The sequence below is a fragment of the Terrapene carolina genome, unplaced genomic scaffold (genome assembly GCF_002925995.2).
Source record: "Terrapene carolina triunguis isolate 2854851 unplaced genomic scaffold, T_m_triunguis-2.0 Scaffold629, whole genome shotgun sequence".
NCBI classification, from domain to species: Eukaryota; Metazoa; Chordata; order Testudines; family Emydidae; genus Terrapene; species Terrapene triunguis.
Genome location: NW_020664980.1, coordinates 16,125,459 through 16,146,519, shown reverse-complemented (window position 1 = coordinate 16,146,519; position 21,061 = coordinate 16,125,459). Strand labels below are relative to the sequence as shown.

The 21,061-nt window shown below is 49.8% G+C and overlaps 1 protein-coding gene and 1 pseudogene across 1 annotated transcript; both read left to right on the top strand.

Moving 5' to 3' along the window:
* The first annotated feature begins 582 nt into the window (after nucleotides 1–582).
* LOC112116594 lies at nucleotides 583–3,604 on the top strand (annotated as a pseudogene).
* FAXDC2 (fatty acid hydroxylase domain containing 2) lies at nucleotides 2,379–20,339 on the top strand. Its single transcript, XM_024214228.1, has 10 exons — nucleotides 2,379–2,476; nucleotides 6,247–6,312; nucleotides 7,715–7,762; nucleotides 10,022–10,113; nucleotides 10,227–10,330; nucleotides 10,964–11,085; nucleotides 13,573–13,778; nucleotides 14,650–14,755; nucleotides 15,546–15,712; nucleotides 17,389–20,339. Exons 3-10 carry the CDS (start codon nucleotides 7,715–7,717, stop codon nucleotides 17,543–17,545), a joined length of 1,002 nt encoding a protein of 333 aa, XP_024069996.1. The 5' UTR covers nucleotides 2,379–2,476; nucleotides 6,247–6,312; the 3' UTR covers nucleotides 17,546–20,339.
* Nucleotides 20,340–21,061: the final 722 nt, after the last annotated feature.

Below are 21,061 nucleotides of genomic sequence, written 5' to 3'. Positions count from 1 at the left end.
TAGCTCTTTTGAACCCCAGTCTATGTGATCCCCTTCCAGCAGCCCTGTGTGCCCTGTTCTGTCTATTCCTCCCCACCACCCCACCCCATCCTGTGCCTCCTCATCTGGCCCCATGGGCAAGGTGCTGTGAAGAACGCTGTCTGGTCACCCTATTTTCAGGAGCAATGGTGATTTTTTGTGATGTGGATACCCATCCACTGGGAACCAAACTCATTTCAGATGGGACACTGCATAGCCAAGAAATAGGAGATGCTTTTGGTTACTGTCAACCTGGATTGGATTCAAACTAGCAACTTGGAAAGTGAAAAGTCCTTATCTAGCCCATTACCAACCCCCTGTGCCATCCAGTGCTCTATTGGGAGAGTGATTCAGTCGCAAACAAGTTCTTATTTAAGTGTCAGTTAAAGGAAAACACCAGAGTCTGGAATTTGGTGAGATTCCAATGGTCTTTCACCTACTTTTTCATGCCTGCAGGATAACCCTCCCACTACAAGAACCAGTCAGAATGAAGCTCCGCTCAGTGACTCTGTCCTCACTCAGTCTGGGTATTTCCATTCTCTGTGCTGTGTTTCTGCTTGCGAAATGCGGCATCGCTTCCCCTTGAGTCTGAGGCTCCAGAAAACAACAAAAAGGAAAGAGCCCCGCCCCACCACAGAGAAGTTAGTGTCAGTCAGGAGAAAATGTTACTGAAATGTAGCAGCAGTTTAGCTCTGAAATAAAGTCACAGCAAGTGCCCGAGGGACCAAGTGGCCCTCTGGAGGGAACGTGGGAATGGAGTTATGAGTACAGAGTATTAGCCACAGACCTTGGGACATTTGTGATTCTCATACTGGTGGATCTCTCTGAGCTCTAGCCACCATTAACCGAGACTCCGCTTACTTGCCTTGCAGACCTGGCAGGGCTAAGTGGAAGTGTGTTGTGGTGTCTCTGTTTCTTCCTCAGATAGTAAAGCCAGAAAGTGGTGATGGATAACAGCACCTCTCCTGGAGCTTGGATCAGCTGCCACACTATCTGCTGGAATAAGTCGCATTTTCTGGGGCCACACCTGCATACTAAAAGTGAGGGCTGCCACAAGTTACTTCTTAGCAGCCCTGCACTACCCAGTGCTCTCATGTACACGACAGACTTCGCTACGTGTAAATACTATTGTTAAGCACGAGGGAATCCCAATTGAATCTTTTCTACATAGATAGGACCGATATCATGCTATAGCCCTTTTAAGTCATTGTTCTCTAGTCCTGCTTATGCAATGTGAGCAAGCAGTCATAAGAACATAAAAATAACCATACTGGGGCAGAGCAAAGGTCCAGCTAGCCCAGTATCCTATCTTCTGACAGTGGCCAATGCCAGGCGCCCCAGAGGGAATAAACAGAACAGGTAATCAACAAGTGATCCTTTCCCTGTTGCCCATTCCCAGCTTCTGGCAAACAGAGGCTAGGGACACCATCCCTGCCCTACAAGTCAGACTTGTAATGAAGACAGGGGGCCAAGGACTTAAGCAGTATTGCCCAATAACTCTCCGTGGTAGGGTGACCAGACAGCAAATGTGAAAAATTGGGACGGGGGTGGGGGGTAATAGGAGCCTATATAAGAAAAAGACCCAAAAATCGGGACTGTCCCTATAAAATCGGGACATCTGATCACCCTACTCCCTGGTCCCAATAAATACACTTTTGACCTCTTGAATTGCACTGGTTTTAAATATTTGTGCTCAGGGCACTGGATGGGGGCAATATGCATAATCTACAAACTTATTTATCGCAACAGAGGGTCCTGTGGCACCTTTGAGACTAACAGAAGTATTGGGAGCATAAGCTTTCGTGGGTAAGAACCTCACTTCTTCAGGCTTGCATCTGAAGAAGTGAGGTTCTTACCCACGAAAGCTTATGCTCCCAATACTTCTGTTAGTCTCAAAGGTGCCACAGGACCCTCTGTTGCTTTTTACAGATTCAGACTAACACCGCTACCCCTCTGAAACTTATTTATGTGTAACTTGGGGGTTGGACTGGATACCTCCTGAGATCCCTTCCAACCCTGAGTCTATGATTCTAACTTATGAAAACAAAAGTGAAAAGATTTTTAATGATGTAGCTAAATTACTTTTACAGCAAAAATAAACTCCTTGAAGAACATGCTCCTCTCAATCACACACACACACACACACACACACACACACACACACACACTCTCTCTCTCTCTCTTTCAATCACACACACCCTGTCTCTCTCTTTCTCTTTCAACTGTCTGAGTGAAAGGGCGTAACAGTTGCCAGCACCGGTAATGGCCTAATGCTGGCTTCACATGACCTGCCTGGGAGGAGACAATCAGCTGCTCACTTATAGACACACCTCCCTCCTCCTTTGCCTGAGGATGTGATAAAGGGACCGACAGCAGCAGTGGAAAGCAGGGAATTGAGTTCTGGATTGGGGTCTGGCCAGCGACCCAGGGCCCCCTTCTAGGCTGCAGCCAGCAGGAGGTGAGCAAAGAGGGAGCAACCAGCACTCTGGGGCACAGTGGTTTAGAGGTACCTGATGGAAACGCTAGGGATGGCAACTCCATTAAGAGACTTACAGCCTGTTGTTAGTTCTATGAATGCATTTATTAAAAAGAAAAAAAATTCAGGATTTTCAGAGTGGGGACCGTGTCTGCCATCCTGTTTGGGCAGTGCCTGGCACACAGTGAGCAGCCCCAGAAGCTAGCTCTGTACCTACCCTGCGAGAGAGGGTGTCTACTGAGCACCTCTTTTGGTGTTTTTCTCAGGTCTGTGGTTCCCCCAGGTGGCCAGTCTATAGCTGCCTCCTGTGGTGTCACAGATAGTAGTTGTCTCTTTTCGCAGGTGAGATTGTGGTTCCAGCAGCTGACTCTCGGCCTGTGTTGATGCCAGAGGGGTCAGGAGAGAGGGCTGAGGGAAAGGAGCCGTGTTATGGAGTGAATCCATTGCCACAGGCATGCGCAGTTATTCAGCTCCTGCACCTGCCGGCAGCAGCTGGGTCTCCAGTTGGTGTCTGCAAAGAGGGCTGAATTGCAGGCTCAGGGTAATTAGAAGAGGGCAGCTGTTTAGCCGCAGGTTGGAACCAAGGTTGGGAACAGTAAGTTGGGCGGCGGGGGGCGGACTCAAACTGATAAAATACGTTTTTGAAAACGTGTCAGTGATGCTATAGTTTGCCAGCTAGTGTCGCCCAGCCTGTGCCTGGCCTGCCCTGGCTTCCTGGCCGCCCAGCTCTTCCCCACCTGCGTGATGCTGCGCCGCAACAAGAGCGTCATGCTGGTGCCAGCTGGCAACCCCAGGAGAAGAACAGCGTCAGGAAGCAGCAATTTGAGTGCTAGCACAGCAAGGCTAAGTGCCAGGGGAGCGTGAGCCAGATGCACGGTGTGAAGAACATCCAGTAGTTCCTTGTGATCTTCTGGATGGAATCAGGGATGTCTGTGATGGACAATCCTGCAGCGCTATACCCTGACTGCCCAGCTCACTGAGATCATGGGGTACATGAAGGGCAAGCTGATGCATCACAACACCCAGCTGATGGAGGCCCTCAAACCACCACATAAATACATGCCAGAGAGCGTCCGTGACGGGAAAGACATGGACGCTCTCCAGGGCTGAGCATAGGTCACTCTGTTCAAGAGGGCTTGACAGATGTACAAGGAAGAAAAGCCAACTGTCTGCGAAGATAAGGGGCTGAGTCCAGCTGTCCCGAAGACTGAGTCTGCCTGAATTAATCAGCGGCTGAGGGCTACTCTCTGCGCACCAGAACTTGGCATTGCATGACCAGACGTCCAGAGCCAGCTGGGCATCTCCTTTTGCCTGGCGTGATTTCAGCGTTGGGTCTATGCCCAGTGACTAGGCAAGAGTAACATATGCTGCAGTTGGGGGCAGTTCTGTTGTGAATGTGGGTGGATACGATGGGAGAAAAGGCACAAGACGGTTCGAATCTGGAGATGGGAATTCCAAGAAGCCACTCCTGAAGGGTGTCCTGGGGAGCGTCAACAGCTGGAGAGTTGGCTATTGGGCTAAGAGAGACTGGATAGGGACATCTGGTCCCCCTGGCTGAGCCATCAGTGTCACTGGCTGGGAGAGGATTCTGATTCTTTAGCCCAGCATGTTAGAGTATTAAATGCACAGCTTTGACTTTGCAGGAGTGACTTTCCACATCAAGGCACTCCCCAGGCCTCCCTCCGTGTGCTGCCACCTGGGCTCTGCAAAGGTTCAGCTAAATTAAATAAGGATGACACATTCTGTCTTGCGCTACCTGGGAGCTGCCCCTTCCCTGGGCTGGCACCTGCGCATCTGACTGATAGACAGTCCAAATGAGGGATGGGACCCCCCCCATCCCCTCTTCTCCGCCATGGCCGCCTCCAGCTGCAGGAGTGGCTGCAGCTCTGCGAGACCAGTCCCCAGCTTTTTCCTTATGCTGCGCAGACATGACGGGGGGGGGGGGGGGGCTGTTCCCCGGGAGGGAATGAGGCTCAGATGCAACAAGGGGCGGGGGGCAGGATATGTTTGGTGAACAACACGTGCCCCGTTGACCATAACGGATGCCTTATGCACACTAGCTCCCTCAGTCCCTCCAAGCACTGACTTCTCCGTTTCCCCAGCCCACCTACCCTGCCATCTGATGGATGTAAGTTGGACACAGAGATGATCCTGTTTTGCTAGGCCCTATGTCTCTCTGCTGCTCTTTCCACCCAACAGACTGGTCCCACTGTCTCCACAATCTGATGTGCACTCACTTTTCTTTGCTCTGATTGTATTGGTGTCGCAAATCCAGCTTCATGGGACTTAGGGGTTAGGAGATGCTTTTTGCTGTGGCAGTGCCGGCCAGTGGCATATGAAGAGTGGATCAATATTGTGTGTAAGGTGTGAGAAGAAAGCTAGCCAGCTCTGGAGGGGCTAGGGGCCGTCTCTGTGCACTCTGGTGAGCTCAGGAAATGTTCAGTGTATTTAAGTCTTGGCTTGAGTTTACTGTGGGTTTCACTGCAGTGGGTTTGGATTTGGCTAACCAATGCTGCAGTATCTGCTGAGCTCAGATGACTGATAGCAGCTACCCTTTGCCTTCTGTGGTGCTCTTTGCAAGGCCTTGCAAAATGAAGGGAAGCTGCTGATCAGGGTTGTGAGCTCAATCCTTGAGGGGGCCATTTAGGGATCTGGGGCAAAAATCTGTCTGGGGATTAGTCCTGCTTTGAGCAGGGGGTTGGACTAGATGACCTCCTGAGGTCCCTGATATTCTGTGATTCTTGTATAAATGGCACAGTGGTGAAGTCTCAAAAAGAAATTGCCTTTTTAAGCATAAGCTATTTATTGTACAATCTGTTTCACTAAGGCCAGTGCGTGCAGCTGTGCAGATAGATAACATCGCAGAGATAATGGGGTTATAGTTGGATGAAGCATAACAGCGCAATGTGGCTTGATAAGTACATTACAGAGGGCAAAGGGCCTTTTGCAAAATAAGATAATTTGATCCTGCAACAAAGATATTTACACTTGTTATTCTCAAGACAGCAGGATCCTTCTGTTTGGTAGTCTGAGATACCAACCATTGAGTGTGTTTATCAGAACCATTAGAATCAAAAGTCATTTTCTTTTTTCAGAAGAGCCCTAGCTAGCAAACTAGGCTGCCAGGTTGGAAACAAACAGCGTGTCGAAGATTTTGCAGATTGGAAAGAATCGCGCCCCATGGCTCAGGAGGGAGTGGGGAGTTTGAGTTCAGGAGGAAGAGGCTAGCAAACGGGATGAAGACACTAGTTTAAAATCTAAACAGCTTCCTCTTATGACGGGTCTTTCAATAGCTCTTTTGGGTCAGCACGTCAGAGCTAGCTCAATCCGTTTGCAATTCTGAGTTTTAAAACGGCTGGTTCCCCACGTTTGTTAATGTTGCGCATAGCTAGCACCTGCCCTTGTGCTCCAGCTAAGATTAGAATTGCTGGATTCTGGTCCCACCCCCACCACAGTCACTGGGCAAGTCATTTAGGGCTGGATTTCAGTGCTGCTGGGCACCTGTAACGCCCACTGAAGCCATTGGGAGCTGTGGGCACGCAGCAGCTGTGAGAATCAGCCCTTCCCTTTTTAACCTGTCGGTAAATAACACCCCAGACAGAGAAGTGTCTGATTTTGGACTATAAACCCTCTGAGCTGAAATACTAACAAGCTTTAAGGAGGCAAAAAAAAAAAAGGCATTTAAGATTTACAATTTTAAAGCTGACATGTTGTCACCAAGCTAACGGGTTGATTTTTGTGCTTGTTGGCAGTGTGGTCCTTCACCCGGAAACTCTACAAAAGCAGCTCCCACCAGAGGGAATATTAGCATCATAAAGGTAATGCACCACCACCTTGTGAATTATTTATTTTGTCAGTATTCTGTGCTCTATGTAATATAGCCTGTTTGCTCCTACCGGAAAGGAGTCATCGTGTGACAGACCATTCCAGCTGAGCTCCCCTCTGAAGAGCTCTCCCTGCGGATCTCGGGGGGTGGGTATTGCTCTTGCTTATGCTAATGGGACTTGGCTGGCCAGATCTAGGAACGAAAGTGCTGAGCTGAGGGGCGCTACAGAACCCTCTGTACTAAACCAGTGACTTTGGCTGGGCCCTGAACACAGACTAACCATTGTGTTGCATCTTCTACTGAGGCACTGGCCGTTCTTGCCTCGTAAACAAAGAAAGCTATGCCGCTTCGTTCTTTGTTAGTGGCTTGTGTCGGTATTCTGGAGAATGCCGTTTACAGGGTTTACTGTGCACTCAGACCCTAACCTTGCAGGTCCAGCAAAACTCCCATGAACTTGACTGCAGTGGGGTTCTGCCACAGTAAAGAATGGAAGGTCCACCAGAAGACCTAGTAAAAAATAAGGCCTTTTTCTTGGCTACATTGCTTAGTTCTGAAAGGACCAGGAGTCAAATTCTGCCCTTTGTTCCAGCCATGCAATCCCATTAATATCCCGGGGGTGGGGGGGGGCAGGGTTTAACCAAGGGCAGAATCTGGCTCATGGCTTCTATGTATTGAGTGTTAGATTGTCTTTTATTTGAACATTGATGAAGACTCAGTGAAGCTGAGGTGAGATCAATTGTAAGGAATATTTTGTGTAAGCAAATTTGTTGCTGGGAAAGGTTGGCCATCCAGGAAATGAAAACGCCCCAGGTTAGCCCTGCAGTAGACACTGCACTTGCACCAGAAGTACAAGGTTCTTCACACCAGAACCTGACCTCTAGGAGCACAAGGTAGTTCAGACTTTCTTGCTCTATTCAATCCTTGGCCTCTCTGCTGAGCCTGTCAGCATTGGGCTGGTTAGAGCCATGGGCCAGGCTGGTTATGATGCTGACACCTGCCCTGCTGGTATTTGAAGAGCCAGCAGATGGTAACAATTTTCAGTCATTCTCCTTGGGCTGGATCTGAAGCAGTGACCTAAGGGTGAAAAGCTCCCTTATCATGTTCCCAGTGTTTGGTGCACAAGCCCCTAGGGGCTGTAATTTAAGGGCACAGGGTGATTTATAATTGTAATCCCTCACCCCAGTGATTTACTCTGCTGTACCAGATTTTTTTTGTCCCGAAGGCCTGGGCCAGCCCCTGAACACAGCACATTCCAGACCAGTCAGGCCCCCGGGCGAGAGCTGTATCATAACATGTGAAAACTTCCTTTAGGGCTGCTTTCCTACCCTCTTTTCCTCCCGCTCCCTTTTCTTTACAGCTCCCCATTCACTCACTCGCATCATTTATTATTTTAGATGAAGGGAGACGCTGCATATTCCACTGGGGGCTCACGGCAGAAGCAGGTAAAGACTCAAAGCTGATGTCTCAACTGAAATGTTATATGGTAGCTGATGCAGGCTGGGTGCTATGGAGCTCGGTGATGCTAAGTGAACAGTCTCCTCCCTGGCAGGTGCCCTGTGGGTTCAATCACTTACCCTTGGACAGGGCAAAGCCCTCGAGAACTTAGCCGAAGGAATAACCTGGTGCTGAGATGGATTAGACGAACAAAGAAATCTTTCCCACCATGGCGGCTTCACAGATTCCGTAGCTGACGCCGCTCATACCGGGGAATGGTTCTGTTAAATTTAATTGCTGTCTCCTTTGACTAGAAACGGCCTTGTTCAATTGCTGCCCCTTTACTATGCAGATCAAAGAGCCTCTTAATACAAATATACAAATTGCTGAATGTCTGTGATTGAAGCCCAGGGGTGGGAGTGGTGCAAGAAAGGTTACGTGTGTGGCTCAGTCCCTGGCTTGCAGCATAACCTTAGCAAATCACTTACACTTTCTGTGCCTCAGCTTTAAAATGGACAATTATTTTAGGGAGTGTTGTGAGGTTCTATACATTAGCCTAGGGAACTTTTTAAGATCAGTAGCTGGAAGGCACACGGGAAGACTGAAGTATTGTTCTGTCTACCTCCAAGCTTGCACTGCCCTGGATTCAGCTCCCCCGAGGCAGTTGGCTTCAGCAGAGTTTTTCAGCCAGCTGTTATATCAATCCCATCTTTTGTCTAAAATGAAACTAGATTACCGTCATGTTAGAATGCTCTAAATGTGCACTGGGTATCGTAACCGTCTTCTAAAGCAGGTGTAGTGTGAACTAGGATGGGGGTGATGCTGCAGAATGTAGCCCTCACCAACTGCTCTCACACATGTGTATGCAGGGTGATGCACCACTGGAATTAATGGAGTTACTAAACAAACATGCTGAGAGCTCAAAATCTGACCCCGTTGCCTCAAACCCACAACCTTGAGTAAACCTAATCCAGATCCAACAGTGGCTGTTCCACCAACCTCTACTTTGCTATAGTTAAGGACAACGGAGTGGTAATGCTGAGAGCCACGTGCATTGATGTTTGATACAAGATCGTAGGGTTCTGAAATTTGGAAAACTCACAGCAGGACTTCTTTAAAGGGTCTTCTCCTAAGCCCCCAAGAACAGGCTGATGGGTCTAGTTTGAGACGGTTATGAGCTGAATTAAACCTTAGTATGGGTTAGTTAAAACCTCATTGAAATTGATGGGGGTGACTGCTCCCTTCATTTTAAGATACAGCATACGGAGAGTTAAGGGCCACACCTAAACCAAGGCATAATGGAGTCTGCCCAGAAATTAGCACCCTGCGAATGGAGGGTTCCGGTGGGTGGGTAGGGAAAAAAAATAGGGTGCAGAGAAGCACCAGAGACTCAGAGTAAGGCAGACTGCAAGAAAGCCAAGCATAAAGTGTAGCCCTGCCTGTAGCCTAGAGAAGCTTAGGCCTGTAGGCAAAGAAACTGCTCCTGTTGTTCTTGGTTCCTTCTCCGTTCGCAGCAGCAGCATGCTGTAGATTCCAGGCAACTAAACAAGATGGTGTCAAAGAAAATACCAGGTGTAATCATCAAGTTCTCCCAGCCGCAACCACCTACACTGCCTCACACTTCAACTAGCCCCTTGGACCCAAAAGGGCTAACACCACTTCACTAGCGAGTCTTCAGGGCAAATGACCTAAATCCTTTCCCATTCCAAATAATCGTTTCCTAAGCATCCTGGAGCAGGAGCATTGGAGAGATAGCCAAGGGCATAGCACTGAAGGCTGCTGAGGAAGGGGGACTCAGGGCTGTTGCCTTATACCACCCATTCAGCCTGTTGTAAGGGATTAAACTTCTCTTGTTGTTGCCTGTCCTGTAGCATTGCTAAGAGATGAGACGAGTAGGGCAACTAATGTTATTTAATTACGCAAGCCTAATGAATGCGTTGCTGTTTTGAGCTCTTTTATCTGTTCATCATAATGACCTGTTACACAAGAGAAGGGAGGAAATCACAGACCGATTGCTATCTGGATCCAGTTTAAACGTGTATTTCTTTTACCACACCGATACACACTGTAACATAGATTCAGAGTCTCATCCCCACACTCCTAGCATCTGTTGACAGGGTGGAGAACAACTTAGCTCCACTCTGTTCTGTAGAGTGCTGGCAACAGAAAACAAGGGATCCTAGGACTGGATTGTCCCTTGATCGCCTGTGATTTAAAACACAGGCTACTCCGTGACCTAGGTGTAATCGCTTGTTTCCTGCTCTCAGGAGGGGAAGCTCTGGGACTCCATGAAGACAACTGGCCTCATACTGGGCACTAGCCTGCTGCTGTTTGCTGCCTTCAGGAACTCTGTCACCTGGTAAGACCGATAGTTTGAGAAGCAACATTTCAGTGGGCGGGGAGATGAGACGGACGTGATTTTTGCAATGAAAAGCTAAACCCTGGATGTAATTCTTGGGCCCTTCTCCCCAGGCACTTGCAGAAGTTCTGGGGGGCTTCGGGCGATTTCTGGCAGGCCCAATGGGAGAAAGTGCTCCACCTGCTTGGAGGAAACGAATGGGCAATTTTCTTTCTAGGTGAGTTGTTTTGAATGCCAAAGCTCGGCTGCGGGAAAGCCGGATGCCAGCTCTCCCAGAGCTCTGTGTACCAAAAGCGTGCATTGCCTCCAAATCCCTGCCATGCCTCTCCCATGGTCAGGGTCCAGCCAACATTTTGGGACCACCCTTTCCACTGCCAGTATTTGTAACCACCAAACCATCCAGGGCCTATGCAAGGTTCCCACCTCCCTCGTTGGGCTAAAGTGAAATTACACCCCAGGTCTCATCGGAGTTGTTCTTGCCAAAAGGACAGAAGATAAGGCTACACCCCTTAGTCATATTCTAGCAGTGGTGGTACCTGTATTGCAGCCAGGTTTCCTCCTGGGGTAATGTCTACAGAACACAGCCTGGTGATAACGACTTGGTGGCAGGGGACAAGGTGCCTGAGAGCATGCCTGTATTATTGTAATCTCATCCCCACTCCTCTCCTGCCCTTTCATCCCATTCAGGAGCGGTGTCTTTGCTCTGAAACCCTTATGCTCGGAGACTCATTTCTGTACAGGGCCTAGCCCAGCAGGGCCCAGGCACCACTGCAATATCAATCATTTCTGATGGACAAAGGCTCCCCTTGCTTCAGCAGTCTCTGCCCACCTCTCTCCCCCTCTACCACAGGCACAGCCTTAGTTCCGAGCCTTGTTTACTGGTGCTTCAACGGACTCCTGATGGTGACAGATGTGACCGGAAAGCCAACTTTCATCACCCGTTACCGCATTCAGTTGGGCAAAAACGACCCTGTAGGTATTTTTCACTGTGCCTGCTGAGCTGGACAAATACCGCCTGCATTTTCTTAGAGTAAGAGGGGAGGGGGAGCTGTCAGTCTCCTTCCCCCCGCAACCTCCTGCTCTTCCATACTGGGGGCTGGCCAAGTAAAATCAAGGCAAGAATTCTACAGGGCATGAAAATGTAGAGGGGACAGATGGTTCTGTGGTTAGGGCAAGGCTTGGGACACAGGCCATCTGCGGTCAGTTCCCAGTTCAGACACCCTTGGGCAAATCCTTTAGGCCTCAGTGCCCCCAAGCACTAGCTACATGCGGAGAAAAGTCACCATGATTCCCCAAGCCTGAGTTAGGCACTTAACGTCCTGGGGAAGAGAGGCACCTTAGACTGCAATCCACAAAGGCTAGCTGGGGGTGGGCGAAGGGGGGCTGCCTAAGCTAGCCAATGGGACATGCCAGCAAGAGGAATGTGGGGCTAAGCCCCACGGTGCCTGCTGTTGCACTCTGTCTAAACAACAAGTCATTGGAACAGCGGGACTGGATCCTGGGTCTCCCAACTCCCCTGCAAGTGCTTGAACCTCAGGCTATAGCCACACGCCTGCATGTGCTCCAAGAGGCATTTGGAAGCATGAACTGTAGCAGATATGCTTCCTCCAGCGATGGGAGGGGTTTTTCTGTTGATGTAGGTAACCCACCTCCCTGAGGAGCAGTACCTAGGTAGACAGAAACACTCTTCCCTCAACCTAGCTGCATGGACAGTGGGGGTTGGGGCCACATAACTTCACATCCCTGAGTACTGTAGCTAAGTCAACATAGCTGCAGTCAGGGGTGTGAAAAACCCACCCCCTGACAGACGTCACTAGGGTGACCTAGCCCCCACTGTCAACATAGCTGGGGTAACAGAAGAATGCTTCTGTCCATATGGACAAAGTCGCTTGGCAAGGCTGTGTTCCTACCCCATTAGAAACACCCCTTCCCATCAGCACAGCCTACAGCTACACGACGGAGTTATGCTGGTGTTGCTACGCTGGTATAGTCTCCATAGAATGTAGACGGCCTAAACCTACGTCTACACTACAGAGCCCACGGCAGCATAGCTCTGTTGGCCTACCCCCCCCAGCGTAGACGCAGCCTGCACTATCTCGTCCAAAACCATGAGCTAAGGCACCAGAAGCTAAGTCTACACTAGGGGTTTTGTCCTGCCCCCACCCCATTTAAACCTTCACAGTTGTGGTATAAATTTTAAGCATAGACCATGGCTAACTAACTAACTCCTCCTTCCCCCCTACCTTTGACAGCAATCAGTTGCACCAATGGCCCAGTATTCTTCACTACATGCAAAAAAGGCAAACACATACATCAGCGTGAGTTGATTGCTAAACCAAACAGCAGTTAATAAGCTTATGCTGTCAGACTTCAGCGTTAACACCCCAGTTTGGTAAATGGGACACGTTTCATACCTCGGGTCACTGCCAGGTCCAGGCAGACAACAGCTGGCTGCTATTCGTATCACATTTGGAAGGTTTCTTCATAACTGTGTGGGCTAAAGAGTTCTTCCAATGGCATTTCAATTGGTGGAGTGTAGTTAGGCAGCACTTTAAAGCAATTCACAGTCCCACGGCTGCATAACCGCACTGTGCACACGCCCTGGCCACAGTGATCAACAGGGCACGGGGTCTAAGTCATCAGAGAAACCACCACCAGAGGCAGGGAAGGGTTCTACCCCTTTCCTAGAGCCACGGGGCTGCAGGTTAAAGAACGTGCAGGCGAGCGGAGACGTATTCCTGTAGCACCAGACTCGGACTCCTGGCCCTGGCAAATGACATCAAATTGTACACTCAGGTCTTGATTAAAGATGAAGATTCTAGAAAGGAAAATTTCAGCCACAGCCCTTCAGCTGTTTGTCCCGGGGGAGCAAGCAGAGCAGGAAGTCACAGGGAAAGCTGGAGGGAGACCATTCAATTGGGGATTCACAAGGGCACCGGGCTTTTTTATTGCTCCTCCTTGAAGCAAGGTGGAGCAGCGCACCCGGGGGCTGACAAGAGTCAGTATCTGCCACTGCCGAACGGTGTCTTTACAGAGAGATTGCCGTCTCGCTCGAACACACCCACCTTTTTTGCAGTGAAGACAAAGCCTTACATCAGCGTGGCCATGCTGAGCCACAAGCACAGGAGATGTGCTCACTTTTAACTCCAGCCTTGGAGCTGTTCAGGCTGCCAGGGGGAAGTATCCTGCTCAGACAGCAAAGGCTGATCCGCTGCTTGGTACCGAAAGTGTGTTTCCGTCAATCCTACTTCTCGCCCCCCAACCTCCAGTTCTGTGCTTTGCCCACAGCAGAGCCAGGCACTAGGCGGCCAGTGACACAAAGAATGAGGGCGCTGAACTGTAGGCAGATCAGCTTCTTGTTTATTTGCCTACCTGTGAAACTTGGTCCAAAAATAGGTTCCCTCTCCCCAGAGCTGCATGGCTCCATGGTTAGCCTGAGCGGAGTCTCCTCTCTTGCAGGTGGACCCAGCGAAGCTGCGGCAGGCTGTGCACACAGTGCTGCTCAATCAGCTTTTCGTCTCTCTCCCAATGATGATGCTCATGCTCCCCATCATGAAGTGGCGGGGACAGCCCTGCAGCAAGGAACTACCCACCTTTCACTGGTTCCTCCTGGAGCTGTCCATCTTTATCCTGGTGGAGGAAATTCTCTTCTACTATTCACACCGGTGAGCTGGGCAAGAGAACTAGTCTGTCCTGCCGCTGCTTCTTCCTCCTTTAAGCTCCCTAAGGAATGTGAACCACTCTGTCCTGAATTACGATTGTGCCCTCAACCAAAACACCTCCACTGACCTTGGCCAGTCAGTGGCACCTGCCTTTCCTTTGGGAGCTCTTGGTGGTATAATGCTACCAGGGGCCACGTTTAACCAGAGATTATGAAAGTGAGAGGATTGACATGGACTGGCCCACAGGCTAAGGGAGGGAAAAGACAAGTTGATTTTATATGCAAGCTATAATCTAAAGCACTTCACCCAAGCTGGGGGAGGAGGCTGTAACTATTGCTTATAGGAGGAGCTATACACCAGCCAAAGAAAATCGAGAGAGAGAGAGAGAGAGAGAGAGAGAATTGTGTATATGTAGACCAAAAAGATTGTGAGCTCCCTGGTCAAGGACCATGACCTCCTATACACATGTACAGCGCCTGGCACAATGGGGCCCCGCTACCGACTCTCCAGACCTCCTGAGCGCTACCACTACACAAAAACCCCCCAAAACAGATGCAGAGTAAAGTCAAAGAAAAACAAACAAACAACCCACCTCATAAAGAGAGAGAGAGGGGGGGGGGGGCAGTTTAACAGCAAACAAAGCGATTGTGGGAATACACACAGGCCAGGTGAATTGCCCAAGGACACCTGAGTTCTATTTCTGGTTCTGCCTTGACTCATGAGTCCGGACGGCTAGCCCCGGTCTTTAATTCACTAGGCCTCTTGGCTGCTCTAGAAATCTATACGTTAGAAAAGTATTGAGGATGCACCCAGACTGACATTGGTCTCAGGGTTGACTGGACTTGAGGACTTCATTCTGGTTCTCTCCATGCAGGCTTGTTCATCACCCGCTTCTGTACAAACGCATACACAAGAAGCACCATGAATGGACAGCCCCCGTTGGTGTGGTCTCCCTCTATGCTCATCCGGTCGAGCACGTGGTAAGCGGGCACTCTTGGGGGTCACTGCCCAGCAGCCTATCAAGTAAACCCAACCCATGGCTGTGGGCTTTGCATTTCCACTGGGTGAGGATTTGTGGGTAGGGAAGAGAGTAGCTACACTTCAGACCCTTCCTGGTGGGAGATGAAGCTGGAGTTTGTGGCGTCTCCAAAAAGCTGCTGTAGTAGAAGTGTCTGGTGGCTCTTTGCACTGGGACTGCAAACTCGTAGGGTAGAGCCAGGTAAGACAGGGTCAATCTACTGTCAGACAAACCTTTTGGGAGCCGGGGCCTCCAGCAGGTTTGAGCATGATGGAATGGGGCCTCCTTGAGGTGGCAGATCTGGTGGAAGATCTTGCTGCATAGCCTAGGAAAGGTCCAGGTGACCAATGCTGGGCTGCTTCATCATGAACTGTCCCAGCCAGACACACGTGCCAGGCGGTAAGCAGTGAAACCTGAGAGAGGGAGTTGAGATGTTAAAGCAACTTGAGTTACAGTGGGAGTTGGCCTCGGTCACCTCCTTTATCCCAGTCTCTTAGGTGCATTGGCAGAACACTCCCAGTGACCCTGCGATGAGTCTCCCACGGCAGCACTAGCTAACTTGATATCACACCTCCACGAGATGCTCGACTCCCACTATTCCACTTCAACCAAGTGCCACGTTCAGCATCAGCAGCACCGGGGTCTAGGGGCTCCCGTAATACAAGCAACAAGAGGAGACGCCAGTTGCGGCCTTTTGAACAGAAGGTTTGGGTGTGCATGCTAATGAGACAGGGCTTGTGTCTGAATTCCAGTTTTCCAACATGTTGCCTTTGCTGGTGGGTCCGATAATCCTGGGATCCCATGTTGCCTCCATCATGGTGTGGCTCTGCCTTGCTATTCTGGCTACATCCATCTCGCACTGCGGCTACCACCTGCCTTTCCTCCCCTCGCCGGAATTCCACGACTTCCACCACCTCAAGTAAGGTCATTGGACACTATCCGTACAGCTGCCCCTCCCCCCGTGCTCTGTAGGCTGGGTCACCCCATCAGTGGCAGAGACGGGACGTAGCCCATTTGTGAGGACCAGTCTCACAATGACTACTAGTCAATCTGCCCCACCTCAGTCTAGCTCACCTGAAGGCAGCTTGAATGTGTCCAGCATCCTCACCCTCAGTGAACAGGAAGCACAGAGAGGTCAGAGCAGAGGACCAGGCCTCAGGCAGCCACTGACATACCATGCAACCCTCAGACAAATGACTGACTTTTTCCTTTCTGTTTCGCCGTCAGCTGAGCTGGAAAACCGGCTACAAAGCAGAAAACCAAAGGCTGAATCTGAGCTTAGGTTTCTTGGGTGGATTAGACAGAGGAAATAATGTGTCGGTTCCAGAGAAGTAGGCATCGCCTGGGCTTTCCTAGCAGTGATCTAGGGCAGGGGTAGGCAACCTATGGCACCGAAGGCGGCATGCGAGCTGATTTGCAGTGGCACTCACACTGCCCGGGTCCTGGCCACCGGTCCGGGGGGCTCTGCATTTTAATTTCATTTTAAATGAAGCTTCTTAAACATTTTAAAAACCTTATTTACTTTACATACAACATTAGTTTAGTTCTATATTATAGACTTATATAGAGAGAGAGCTTCTAAAAATGTTAAAATGTATGACTGGCACGTGAAACCTTAAATGAGAGTGAATAAATGAAGACTCGGCACAGCACTTCTGAAAGGTTGCCGACCCCTGGGCTAGGGCATCAAGGACAATGCTTTGTGGAGCATCCTTCTGGCTACTTAATTCCTTCTCTGTCCAAAGACAGCAATGGAAAAACCAGACATTCCCACAGCTGAAAAGCCTGATACAGCAGGAACCAGGCTTCGCCTAGTCAAAGTGCTGTGCGCACACATGATCGTTAAACCCCCCCAGCGGAGGTGAAGTACTAGTACCTTTTTACAAAGGTCACACAGCAAAGCAGTGTCAGGCCTGCAGGCAGGGTTCCGAGGGAGGTCCTGGTTCCCAGGGCTGTGCTCTGATCCCTGGCCATGCTCCCTGGCTAGCATCGCTTCCCCTTTCCTGCAGGAACAGGGACGACAGTTCAGTTCCGGCCTAAGGACGGGGGGATACCTGATGTATCAGCGAGTGCGTATCACCCCCCACCTCTCCATGACACTGATCATGCTGTATGCCAGGAGCACAGATCACCAGGGACATCAGAACCTATGGCGTTGAGCAATGCTGTAGGGCCAACTCATAGCTTCCTTGGCCATAGGCGTGTGTACAGCCCGTCTGGTCTTCCTGCGGCCTCAGGAGCTCATGTGCCTTGGAGTTGTGGCTGTCTGGCGTAGAGTCCCACTCTCCTGCTCCCTGGCTGGTGATGGCTGCAAAGGCAGCCCGCAGTGCCTGGGGATGGAGAACACCCCCTGGCTCAACACCTCTCCTAGATGACTATGTAGCAAAACGGGCAGGTTCTGGGCTAAACCCCATCCAGTCCTGCGCAGGCTGCAAAGCAAAGGCTGGGAGAGACAAAAAGTAAAGCAGGATTGGCAGGGCTCTGATAGGGACACAGGCTATGGGAGGGGGTGAGAGGGAAGAGATCTGCATGGCCTACCTTGTTTCTCACCTGTAACCCCCAGTACCGTGTGGTCCCTTTCTGCTTGTCTGCCAGGTTCAATCAGTGCTATGGAGTCCTGGGGGTGCTGGACCGCCTGCATGGAACGGACACGCTCTTCAAGCAAACCAAGGCCTACGAGAGGCACGTCATCCTGCTGAGCCTCACCCCTCTCACGGAGACCATTCCCGACTCGCCCAAGAAAGCCAAGTGAACCCGCCTCCTCCGCGGCTTGCGGCACGCTCACAACAGGGGGACTCACGAGAGCTTGGAACGATGATTCTGCCAAATAATTTTCTAATAAGAAGCAGGTTATTGTTCATCCTAAGTATCAAAGACAAAGTGGAACTGTAACCTGTTGCTGGGGAGATTTGCACTCGCTTCCCTTCGGCCCCCACCAGCCCGGAGCGCAAAGCTGAGCTCCAAGCAGCAGCCCTACAGCTGGGGGGCCTCCTGAAGTGAGCGTAGGGTTTTCTTAGTCCCCTGGATCAAGCTGCCCACAAACTGCCCCACGCAGGTTCCCTTCCAGCCCACAGAATTGGCTGCTGTTTAGATCTCCCATTTCCTGCTGGAGGCTTTGGGGCCCAGGACATCTCACCTGTGCTGCATGGGGAGTCGCAGGGGAATTCAAGAGCACTGCGCTCCAGACATTCAGCCTGGCCCAATCTCATCCCAGCACTCTGGGCCTGGGAGAATCAACCTGAACACCCCATGGAAACATGCCTGTTGAGGCAACGTGGCCCTTCGTAACCACTTTGCCAGCACCATCAGCCCTGAGAGCTCAACTTCCCACAGTACAATTATTCCCCATACCTATGACATAAGGGCTTCAAGCTTTAAACCATCACTGATCACCAGTGAGGGTCAGGCAGAAGCTACCCCCACATGGTACTGTGCTACATTACTGGGAGCACTGAGTAGGTTTTATTGTTTTAACAATTAATACGGCAGGTGAAACCAAAATGCAGGTCACTAAGGGAACTTTCCAGGAGGGAGGCTCTGGAGCTGAAGTCTCATTAGCACAGCCAGTATGGGCAGACTGCTCCATCCCACCGAGACTCACCTCACTTCCAACACAGCAAAGCAGACAGAGGGAAACCCCTAGGATTTCATAAAGTTATACGCGATGGAAGAGCTCCCCACCACCACTGTTCTCCTGAGCTGTTTAGTAGGGAGTGCTGCAAAACCCTTAAAGAAAATGGTCTCCCAGTCAGAAAACCACTACACAATTAGACACAACTGAAAGTATCACATGGCGCACCGAGAGCTGAAAGTCAGAACTGAGGTGTGTTAGCAGAGCAGTATGGGGGCCCGGGGCTGGAACGAGCAAGGGAAGAGTGCACTGGATTGAGACTAAGCAGTCCTGCAAGAGCTCTTCTGCTGAGAGCTTGTATAGCGCCTAGCTGCAGTGTACTGATCAGGTGCCATCAGTCTCTCATCTTCACGAGTATTGATTCCACATGAGACGTGTCTCATCTGTCGCTCAGACCCTTAGACCCCAGAGCACGACCGAGAAGAGAGTAAGGAAGGTTGCAGGGACAGGAGAGTCCATACCACACTGTCTTTTGAGGTTTTTATTTTTATACATTTTTTTGTATTAAAAAGGAAAAAGCATAATTACCACAAATTACAAAGGACTAAAGCATTACTAGAATAATGAATCACATCAGCCTAGAAAGCAGATACTCTGAATAATATTAATGTTATAATACAAGCTCTCGTTCAAGTATTTTACATTTTTTGTTGTTGTGGTTGTTTTTTTCCTTTTAAATGGGATGATGATCCTAGCACACAAGTCATTATGTACTATCAACAGAAGATGGATCACAGAGTGGGTCGTATTAACAAGATTTTCCTCCCCCGTGATGAGTGGTCTGATAAGTCATTTTAAATTTGTCTCTACAATTAAACGTAGCTGAAGAAGGTTGCAAAACACTTTTTCTCTTTTGTTTTTGGGAGTAGATGGGGATGAGGTTGGGATGGGCAGCCAGATCAAACTAATATCCCCCTTTGTTCTGGCTGAGTAATTGGGCATCTAGACAAAAACACTGGCTCTTTATTGAAAAGCAGGTTATCCACACAGCTTTGAGCAGTTCAGAGTGAGACCAGACACTGGAAAACCCTCCCTGCTCCAACCACTTCCAGTTAAAGCTCAGTGTCAATTTCCGAGTCGGTGAAAGTACATGCCGCAGGGACCAACCGAGGCTGGGGCTGGAAAGGGAGGAGAGTTCGGCCATCCTTTCCCACAGGCACACAACACTATGCCAGGAAGACTCCAATGGATGAAACGATACCAAGCCCCCCTCTCCCAGGGATATCATTGGTACAAGCCAACCTATTGTACACGACTGATATTCTGGAGGTGATGAGAAGCGGGCATGTACCACTGAGGAATAAAGAGGAGGGGTTGGGGTGTTAGTTGAAATACATCTGACTTTCGACATGAAAGTGTCTATAAAAACCAAACTGGATAGGTTTAAGCCCATGCCCTTTCCCGCTCAGAGAGCTTCCAACAATAGGGTGTGCTCGTCACAGATACGTCGGTCCTATGTTCAAGTGTCTTCAGAAAGTGAAGATGTAAACGATTCTTTGAAACGTTACCCCTAGAATTTTTTTTTTAAAGTCACTCCACCCAATCCACATCAGAGATGAAACTGTTTTCCAAAAAAACAAACACTCCCCTCAATGATTATAGGAATTGGAAATTAAAACTAAAAAGTCAGTGAGGCATTTAACATCAAGTGTAGCAACCCTCTCCTTAGTAAGAGCCTAACGTTGATTCCAAAAGAAAGCGAGCGGACGACCCAAAGTCTCGGAGAAGAGACACACACAGGATACAGAGCATTGCAAACAATTTGCTACATTGACAGATTTGTGTGTGTGTTTTTGCTTGATAAAAAACAAGAGAGATCAGAAAGGCATTACCAGCTAAAAGGCTCCCCTCCGCATTGTCGTATTGTACGTGTACAGAAGTATGGCAGAGTATTGAGGTTAATATGTCATTTGTTACAGTACAGTCAACCAATCAGAAGCAGAGTGAGTGAATACAGAACCTGGACAGAATCCAACAATTACAGATAACCACCGGGAGGGGGAAACAAGCCACGAGGAGCAGACAAAGCAGCAGCACCTAGACATGTTTTCCTTTAAAAAACCCCAAACCAACCCCACCTCTGTGCAAACCCTAAACCACAGTGTTTTGGATCCTGCCACAGCTACCTGTATGCAAGATGGACATCCGACGTGCAGGGCCCGAGAGAGGAGATGCACGTGATTTAACAGACACTTCTTCCACCTGAAATGGCAAGGCCAACTGCACCCCCACTTGGGGGTCGTGGGGCAGACTTGGCTCTGCATTAACAGCTGCCTCTGACTCCCTCCGCAGCAGAACTGATCAGCACATGGGAGAACTTTTTTTTTTTTTTTTTTAAAGGAGGTGGGATGGCCAAGATGGACCATCCCTGACTAGAACGGAGATCAAGTTCCTCCCGGGAAAGTGGTGGTGGGGGAAGGAAATCAGGCCAATGCAAATGTCAGACCATCTGCTCTTCTCTAGAAGGGAAAGGTATTTCAACAGCCACCTCCCCGCCTTGGAGGCGTGTTCGGCCACATGCAATCCTCTTGCTATATATTCTACGTAGCAGAGGTGGGTCTCACTTAGCGTTGGGAAGGTGCGTCCGGAGACTCATCCCGTGTGCACCATGAGGCATGGCAGACCTCTCTGAGGTCA

Bases quoted from the DNA above. Each gene is read 5' to 3' on its own strand.
- FAXDC2 (XM_024214228.1), top strand. From the start codon at position 7,715: ATGAAGGGAGACGCTGCATATTCCACTGGGGGCTCACGGCAGAAGCAG. The intron at 7,763-10,021 runs GTAAAGACTCAA...TCCTGCTCTCAG, and splicing joins GGGGCTCACGGCAGAAGCAG to GAGGGGAAGCTCTGGGACTC. The intron at 14,756-15,545 runs GTAAGCGGGCAC...TCTGAATTCCAG, and splicing joins CTCATCCGGTCGAGCACGTG to TTTTCCAACATGTTGCCTTT.